The following is a 9,687-nucleotide window of genomic DNA, read 5'->3' on the forward strand; positions in this document are numbered from 1 at the left end:
TGCGATCACATAGGTTGTGGTTGCCCAGTATTCCCATGGGAACTGGGACCTTCAGGGGAACCAGCAGCTGCCCCAGTGCTGGTGAGCACCCAGACGGTGCCACTTCTGTCCCCACAAGGTCTCCAGCAGCTTCAGCTCCGTGGCGGAGACCGCAACGCACCTGTGTGTGGCTTTGCAAATCTCCTCCTCTGTGCAAAGCAGCATGGTGCAAAGCACAGAAGTGCAAAGCTGGGGGGGTTGGTACAACACCACTGGGGAAAAGTATCCTTCAGGTAAAAATCAGTGCTATATGGGTCACCCCCTTCCCTCCAGCCTGTCCCCCAGCACCAGCCTGCTTACGTGCTGTTTAGACAGACACAAATTTCCTGAGGTGCCAGCCAGGTGCCTTAAGACTGAGGGAAAGCCAAACCAAAATAAACCTGATGTAGCTGGGTGCTTTAATTTGCAGGAAGAGCTGAGCAGCAGCAGGCTGGTTCCCAGCTGAATCTCTCCTGCTGTATCAAGCATAAATTCATCAGGTATTCCATTTCCTGAAAAAAAAAAAGCAGAATAATTCACTTCTTAGAAATGAAGAGTAGAGCTATTTTTCCCTCTGACATGGTGAACACAATTACCTAAGGCATGGGAGGCTGAGATAACTCACTTATTCAGCCCCCATTTTCCAAAGAAACCATCATCATTCTGTCAGAAAAGGCTTTAAAACCCAATTCACATCCTGAATGCTAAAACATCGCCACATACAGAACCTGTCCTTATGATTTCTGTGCACCAGCTGCAGCATCACAAGCAAAACACACTCATAGGCAGGGCAGAGTTCATTATTATCAGGGCCACAGACACCATGCAAGCTCCCTGTGTTTGCTGACCCTTCTCCCGGTGCTGTTGGCATCTCCTTGTCCTTCAGGAGCAATTCCCAGCACAGCAAAGCACACGGGCATCCTGTTAGCAGTGTGAGCCACGATGGGACTGGGAAAGCGTGCATGGGGGAAAAGAGTCGCAAGCTGCGTCTGTTCGGAGAGCTCAACGAAGGGAAACCATAAGCCTGCGCTTGCCCCCAAATATAATCCCGTTTAGGCTGCACCCTCCACTCCCACCTCCTCTGCCATTACATAATAGGGAGTGGAGTAATGACTTTCAGCAATGCTGTTTGAATGGCAGCGATCCAATTCTGAACTGTATTTTTTTTTTTTAATGGTGGGGGGAGAGTGGGTTGGCGGGGGGGGGAGCATCAGTTTGGTTTGTCTGCAATCCCTGTTTTGCTTTGGGAGCTTTAGAGGACAGACATATTCTTCCATCTCTGCTAATCCTCCTCTGATACAGAGGATTTTCCTGCCATTAAATGATAGCTTGTGAGAAAAAAAATGCCAACTTTTCAGAGACTGACTCGTATGGCTAATGGCAGCCTCATGAGCAGGAGGGAGGACACAGCCACTGCCTGGCTAGGTAAGCAATGTATATCTAGGTGATTTCTGTTGGGAATTTTGGTTTTGACTGTTTGACGCTAAGCTGGTGACGCTCCTCTGTACCAGCACGTATTTCTTAGGGAGAGGGCCAGCCTCTTACTGATCTTTTTTCACCTCAGATGATAGGAACCTGCCCTTGGCACGGCTGGTGGGAAGGATGTGGATGAGCTCCTGAAAAGGAGTAGCACAAAGCCGCAGGATTCCCTGAGAAGGTCAGTGGTGGAAGAAAGATACCAGAAAGGTGCTGGAGACTTCTTCAGTTTGAAAGCCTGTGGGAGAGAAGCTTTTTCCTTCATCTTCCTTTCTAAACATAGATCTTATTGTGGCAAAATGATGCAGGGAAATGACAGAGGATGAAACCTGTCTCTGTTCTTCCTGTGTGCTTTTAGATCCCTCAAGTTTGCTTGCCAGACCTGAAATGCCACTAGTGAATAATCAAGGTAATGTTTGTCATCATTTTAAATGGTGAGTATACTCTTATTCTGCATTACCCAGTAGTGGATTAGACAGATCGTTTGGAAAGGTGTAGGTTAAATACTCAATTACTGCAATCATTGTCTCTTTACCCTTCTAAAAACTCTGCAAACATTTTTTTAGTCTCTCACTTTTCCTTTCAAATGCTGAATTACCATAGTATAAAAAAGCAAAAGAGATCACCCCTGGGTGGAGTTTTGTTTATTCCTTAATCTCATGAATATTTTTGACCTTATTGCTGTATTTCACCCTTTTTGTTAAACACATATATCTCATTTGAGCACCCTCTGTGACACTGAGTTGGAGGCATCTTTCAGCTGCTGCCACAGTGTTAAAAGCAAAAAGAGCATCCTTTTTGAGGAAGGGGAAGGAGGAAGGAAGGAGAGGAGGAGATGTTTCATGCTATGTTGGTCAGAGGAGATCTGGCCAACAGCAGAGACCTGATCTCCTGTGCTCTGAGCAGCAGCTCTTCTGAGGGTTTGGTGGGGTTCAGATGGAGGATTTTCTTCTGACTTCCTTTGCAAGACAAAGAGGGAGAATTGCCACAAAGACTGCAGTGCTGAGGGGCTCCTCTGAGCTCCTATTGCCAGGGGATTGTTTTCTGCTTGAATGGTCCTCAAGTGTTTGTTTTCCATGTACTGCACTATGCAAAGAGATACACTTGTAAATAGAAATCTTAGAAGCACGCTGTGAAATGCCACTAGCAAAAGACCCAGATTTGGCACTAAACCCCTCTTGTGTATAAGGAGAACAGGCTGCGTATGGCTTGGGTACAGACATTTCCTTTATCAAGCGATCAGAGAACAAGCAGGGAGGGGAAGGATGGGATTTGGTTATCACCGTGCTCATTCCTACGCACACAGTGTACACAGCTGCTGGGGGAGGTCTGCTCTGAAGGCCAGAGCTGTGCCTGAGCTCGGGATAGCTGCGGCTAAACATTGAACTTGCCTGGGACATACTCGCATATAGGATAGCCTATGCACATACATCCCTCTGGATGTCACCCTGAGCATATGCAAGGCTCTCGTTCCAGCAGCAACACGTGGATCCATCGGTTCCAGACAGCCACCTGCGGTCAGACATTTGGGAACAGGCAAACCCTTAATCTGTCTGGCCTTCAGTTTATGTAACTGAAACAACATATGCCCCTGTTTGCAAGCAACAGTGGACTGGTGCAAAGGGTAGCAAACGAGGCAGCCCCTGGGCAGCCTGCACAAAGAAAAAGCAATCCGAGGCCGGTGCGTTATCCCCCTCTTGTCCTTAGCTCCTCGCCTGTTTTCTACCCAGGGCCCTGACCGAAGGGGCACTTCTTTGGCCATGGATGTTAGATAAGGGCTCAGGAAAAAGGAGGAGAGCATGCAAAGAAAATGACAACCTGTCTAAAATCCTTTCCACCTCTCAAGAGTCCTTTACTATCATTTATCCCTGAAGTGATGCTGTTTTGCTAATTCTCTGGTCACAATAGCGTGGCCAGGCTTGATGGGACTTGAATTTTGATAAAGAGGCCACAGCTAAAGTCCTTCTGTGCTGCTCCATCCAAATATCTAAATCCCTCTTCTGCATGCAACGACCAGGTTAGTTCGAACAGCACCAGGCTGGGTGGCTCTTGGGTTGATGTCTTGTCAATGGGGACCTGCCCAGCAACTGGGTTTGCAAGCCTCCTGCTTGAAGAAGCCACAGGCAGCGTAAAGTAATAAATACAGTACCGTGCATGTTGCCTTTAAAAAGGATGGAGAAAGGACAGAGCAATTGCAATTTGAACTGTAGTTCGGTCTGCACATTAAAGCCTTAGAGGATGCAAAAATAAAAGCTTGACACTTGCTGAAGCTGATGTTTCCTGGCATATCATCTCACAAGTCTGTCTTAGTAAAAATGTCCATCGGGAATACAGCTGTAGTGGGCAATCACTGTGCTGCAAACCGGCGGTGAGAGGCAGCCCGGCTGCTGGGAGCTTCACTCTCCAGACAAGTCAGCAGGAGCTTGGGGGAAAGCCTGTTCCTTGTCCCTTGGGGCCAGACATACACGCAGCAGCAGCAGCAATGTGATCCCAGCAGTGCTGTAATAAAGGTGGCTGTTGATATCTCATGTCTTGTTGAAAAAAAAATAAAAGGATTATGTTTCTGTGGGAGCCAATAAACTGCAGCAGAAAAACCAGGCAGTAGCAATACCACCGTTTCCCACTAGTGACTACATGGAGAGTTTGCTGGCGTGGCTGCTCATTTTGTTGAGTGGCAGGTAGGATGTGCCTGCAAGAGCAATTACAGAATGAGCTCTGCCTTCAGTTCTTCCTCTCTATTATTTCACAGATGTCTGATTGACTGGATGTTTTTTCCCTACAAAAATGCCTGTCCGTGGAGGCTGATGCCTCCCATTCCTTTCGTTCTTCTCTGATTTCACCCCACGAGCTCTCTCCTCCTCCTCCTTGTTGTACATCCACCTGTGTGGGACTAACTTGAAAAGAAACAATAGCCACACACCTCTCATGTCAGGCTGATAAAAGGGCAAAGCAGCTGTTCCCATCAAGCATAAGGCACTATGGTGACTGCCTTGAGAATTGGCAAAACAGTAAAAACTGTGCTGGAGGCACAGAGTATCTATCTCATCTATGATGAGATCATGAAGCAAGCAGTTGAACAATATCCCTTAATTTGTTTTTCCTCACGCCGCTCTGCCAGTACACAGTGGTAATGTGTTTTTAAACACTGTACTGCATCCTTGAGAGCTGATAGTTCCCCTTGTAGTGCTGCACCAGCTCATGGCTCTGGTGAAGAAACATTAGGTTGAATGAACAAAGAAAAGAAAAAAGCAAAAGGCATGAATTTGACGTGCCCCAGGCAACTAACTGCCCACTAATTGTCTAACTAACTGTCCCCTGCCCACTGCTGGACTAGCATACACTGCCCTCCCCTCTTCCCCACCCAGAAATACTGCAACCCATCCACAGCTCCTGGCCTTCAAAGCATCTCTGCCTGCTCCCCAGCCAAACCGTGTCCCCATCAACTTGCAGAGAGATCAATCACAGAGACACTGAGAAATACTTAAGTCCAGGTGAATCCCCCTTTTGGGTAGAGAAATTAATCAGAGGTGATATTCTAGATGGCGTTATATATATATATACACCCCCCCCCCCCCCCTTCTCAGAGGGTTTAAAAACCCCAGCAGAAGATTTTTAGGAATCTTTCACGCGATCTCCTTGGTCAGCACTGGTGTATAAGTAGCGTGTGTCAATTAGCCTAGCTAAAAGGAAGGCAAAGATAGTGTAATTTCTTTTTCCTGTCGTGACTAATGTATTTGCTAATGATGCATCCCAATTCTCTCCTCCCATGCCTCCATGGGGATGGCGCGTTCCTATCTGACAGTGATCCTTTGGGTCCCCCATGTCCATGCGGTGTGGGCGTGCGTGCAGTCCTGCCCTGCCAACTGCGTGTGCACCCAGGAGCGGAGCTGCTCCGTCCTCTGCGATCGTGCCGGTCTGGGGCAGATCCCTAGTGACTTCCCTTGTGAAGCCTCCTCTATCAACCTGGACAAAAACAGCATCAAGTTCCTCTCCGAGAGGGCCTTCGGGACCTTGCCTTCCCTCAAATCCCTGTCGCTCAACCACAACAATATCTCCTTCATCACCCCGGGGGCTTTCAAGGGGCTGCCCAGCTTGACCGAGCTGAAGATGGCCCACAACGAGTACATTCGCTATCTCCACACGCGGACTTTCACTGCCCTCAGACGGCTGGTGAAGCTGGACCTGGCGGACTGCAACCTTTTCAACATCCCGGACAGGATCTTCATTGAGTTGCCGGCTCTGCAGGAGCTCTTCTGCTTCCAGAACAACTTTCGGAGGATCCCAGGTGCCATCAGGGGCATGGAGAACCTGACCCATGTTTACCTGGAGAGAAACAGGATCGAAGCGGTAGCCTATAACTCCCTGCAGGGCCTGACCAAGCTGAAATACCTGAATCTGCAGGACAACAGGATAAACGTCATTCACGAGCGAGCTTTTCAGGGCTGCCGGAAGATGGAGTACCTGTACCTGAACGACAATTTGATCAGCGAGCTTCCAGAAAACTCCTTCGATGGCCTGCGGTGCCTGAAGATGCTCAACCTGGGGGGTAATTTTCTCAGGAACATTTCCAACACCTGGTTCAGGGACCTGGGGGAGCTGGAGGTCCTCTACCTGGACCGCAACAGGATCAACTACATTGAGGAAGGGGCTTTTGAAAACCTTACCAGCCTGGTCGCGTTGCACTTGAACAGCAACAACCTGACGACCCTGCCCTTTTCTGTCTTCCAGCCGGTGTACTTCCTTGGGCGGCTGTACCTCTTCCGCAATCCCTGGGAGTGCGACTGCCGCATCGAGTGGCTGAAGGAGTGGATGGAGAATTACAGACTCGTCAGGGATATTCCCTGTGCCTCCCCCTCCTCAGTAGCTGGCATTGACCTGATGGACGTGCTCTACGAGAGGTCGCCAGAAGGTTACTGTCTTGACCCGGTGGAGCTAAACATTACATCCGAAGGCCCGACCCCAAGTGAAGAGCCTTGGTCTACCACAGAGAGCAAGTTCAACAGCCTTATCTCCAAACTCTTGCTCCAGATGGGCCTTCCCGAAGAGGTGGCAAACACCACTGAAGTCTATGATAACAGCACCCAGCTGGATGGACTGATTGATGGGGTTTCTTCTGGGGTGGGGGGAGACAGTATCGAGGCCATCTCCTTCTCTTTGTACCTCCCAGCACTTTTTACAGTGATTGTTTTGCGGTGCAAATAGTCCCAGGGCTGCATGGAGTGTGGGTCCTGCTTAAGCGTTTAGTCCCTGTCCCTACCTAGTCATTAGGGAAAAGTTTGTATCGCGGGCCTCCGATACATAACTGGCTCCAAACTCTCCCAGGTTGGGTTGGTTGGATCTGGCTCCAGATTCCCCTGGGAGCTGGTAGGATCTGGTTCAAGGCTGGGTCCCAGCCTGCCGTGTGGGGTCTCAGAGCCTCCCAGACACTCACCGACCTGTGTGGAAGATGAGCAATGAAAGAATAGCAGTAAGGTGAGTTTCGCTTAGAGACGTGCGGTGTCCCTTGCTGGGAGCGGAGGGAAGAGGGCTCTGCACGGATGGTGGTGCAGCGCCGTTTATTCCGTTGGGCCAACTCTGGTTGACGCAACCATTGACTTTATGAGAGCAAGATGAGGCAGCAAAACCAGACACCCCGCCTTCATATCCTGACAGACACCCACACCCACGGCGGGTGCTGCTGAAGACTGGCGAACCATTCCTGATTTCCACCAGCGTGTGCCGGGGGGAGCTGGGCTGTCCTGGGCAGCGTCCAGGGATGCAGCACTAGCCCTTGTGAACAGAACAGCATCTGGGGAGGGTGCCTGCCCCAGGTGGGTCTGGGATGGGTACGGTGTTTTGGCCATGACTACAGATGGGATTTTGATCCTTTCTCCCCCTGCTATCCTGGCACAGGTGCAGGAGAACCAGACAGACCCATGTTTGTCAAAACATTCTTCTCTGAGGCAAAGCTATTTAAAATTAATGGCTTACTTATTAATGTCATTTCAATGTGGTTTTATTTTTCAATGAATCTATTGTTTCAAGGAATATGTTGTTTTTATTTGTAGATTATTTCATGGCATGACAGCAGGGGCAGAACATGACAAATGCAACCAGGCCCTACTAAATACTTTTTGCATTATTTCCACCACTAATGTGTACCACATAGCACGTCATATTATGCTGTACTAAGCAACTATGCCATCATTTTCTTTTATATGGCATCTTACATGTTTTATCTTTGAAATCTTCAATGAAAGCTGCTAATATGGCCAGAAAGAATTATCACGTTTTATGTATCAGGGCACATTAATAAAATAATCTGATATTTTGCTCACAAAAATAAATTAACTGCTCAAAACCCACATTTGTTTTGAGATCTTCTAATTACTCTGCTGGGTTTTTTGTAGGCTACTCAAATGTGTGCACATGAATGTCCTTTTTATGGTCTAGAGCAAATGGCAAGCTACTTATTGCAGCATAAAGAATAGACAGTTTAACTTAGAACATGACCGTGCTTACATTTGTGTTAAGTAGCAATGCTTTAAAAAATAAGTGACTATATAGAAATACAATTCTGTGATATTTTAACTATATTAAATTATTATACATGGCTTATCATACTATGATGTACATGTTCATATGAAATGATACAGCATATACAGTCCTTTAGTACTGCTAAAATGTCATGAAATAGGAATAAAAATGGAAATTAATTAAAAAAACCTATCAAACATTTTCATACCCCCCCCCCCCCCCCGCCTTTTCATGACCAAGTCAACATGAACGTGACCTCCACCCCTGCCTGGCTCGGTCCCTGTGGGTGCTGAAGCAGCAGTGGCAGAGGGAGAGCTGCCCTGGCTCACTCTTTGCTAAGGTAGTGGTTCAGTATGGACAACACATTGGCTAAAAACAACTGAGAGTAGCTTGGACAACACATTGGCTAAAAACAACTGAGAGTAGCTGTCCTTGCCTCTGCCCCTTCCCCCAGTCGCACACCAGTGAGTATCCAAAAACATATGCAAAGGACAGGCCAGCTGAAGATAGACTTTGGGCATAGAACAGTTGAAAAACGGTGGGCAATGTACAAATTCATGCACAAAGACCTTTTCTTAGCAGCTCTCGTGCCCTCTTACATCTGTGATTGTCTGGGAAAACTGGGGAAATAAATAAACTTTTTCAAAAAGGGCTCAACACTTCCGCAAAGGTGCCTTGGGTCGGGTCTGTTCACAGTAGCCGGGCCAGGCCAGCCTGGAGCAAGAGCGAATGCCCTCGGCCTCCAGCAGTGCTGGCATCCCAGCACGTCTGTAAACAACCCCACGGGTGGTCCCGCAGCCCCGTGGGCTATACAGCTCTGTCGAAAGCCAACGTTAGCTCATGCGCAAAATGACTGCGCGCTCCTGAACTCCCGGAGCAGCTGCCACGTGAGACAGGGAAGCCGCTTTTTTTGCCTGCACATTTTGCCAGCAAAAAGGCAGCGTCTCCAGCCGCTTCAAGACACATGCCTTGGGGCAGCCTACTCTGGCCTGCAGCGCTCTGTCCAAAAAGATCTACTGCTGCCTAATTAGCACCAGCGATTTCTAGAGGAATGCTGAGTACAGGGAAAACCAAACCCTCCCTGTTGTGATGGCTCCTCAGCTATCCGTAGCTCGACCACAGTTTTTTCCCCAGGGAAGAAGGATGCCAGATGGTTTGATAAATGCCTGTTTGACCTGTTCCATGAACTAAATTCAATGAGTTTGGATTTCCAGGCTATTTATGAATCCATTAATCTTCTTAAGTGCTAAATTCATCTGCGTATTATAAAAGGCTGTTTTTCAAACCTAGTCCAGCCCAATGCTGTAGAGGCATATTATGTTAAGGATGCCTTTACAGGAGCAGTATTTCATCCTGTCAGGGAAGGTTTATCAATAGGCTTGGCACAGATGGTAGGACATTGGGCACAAATGGTTGCATTTCACTTCCGATAAGTACGGATGTCTCACGAGTGAATTGTTTTTATAACCCACATTTTCATTTTCTGCGCTGAAATACATTAAAGCTGAGGATCGTCTTACTCTGCAGTTGTTGAGTATGGCTTTCAAGTTAATTAGGGCTTCAAAGATGCTTCTGTTTTACCTGCAAGAATGGCAGATCTGAATGTGAAGCATCTTAAAGTGTAGGTTTTAGCAGAGATTGCACTGTCAAGTGATGGACAAGGGGACTGTATATCAT

The 9,687-nt window shown here is 47.9% G+C and overlaps 1 protein-coding gene across 1 annotated transcript; it reads left to right on the top strand.

Moving 5' to 3' along the window:
- Nucleotides 1-1,228: 1,228 nt before the first annotated feature.
- On the top strand, nucleotides 1,229-8,199 carry NYX (nyctalopin). Its single transcript, XM_052794870.1, is given in 4 exon segments — nucleotides 1,229-1,354; nucleotides 1,356-1,443; nucleotides 1,853-1,903; nucleotides 5,297-8,199. Coding segments are annotated over 4 exon segments (1,554 nt in total). The 5' UTR covers nucleotides 1,229-1,339; the 3' UTR covers nucleotides 6,697-8,199.
- The last annotated feature ends 1,488 nt before the right edge of the window (nucleotides 8,200-9,687 follow it).

Source organism: Harpia harpyja, chromosome 8 (assembly GCF_026419915.1).
Source record: "Harpia harpyja isolate bHarHar1 chromosome 8, bHarHar1 primary haplotype, whole genome shotgun sequence".
NCBI lineage: Eukaryota > Metazoa > Chordata > Aves > Accipitriformes > Accipitridae > Harpia > Harpia harpyja.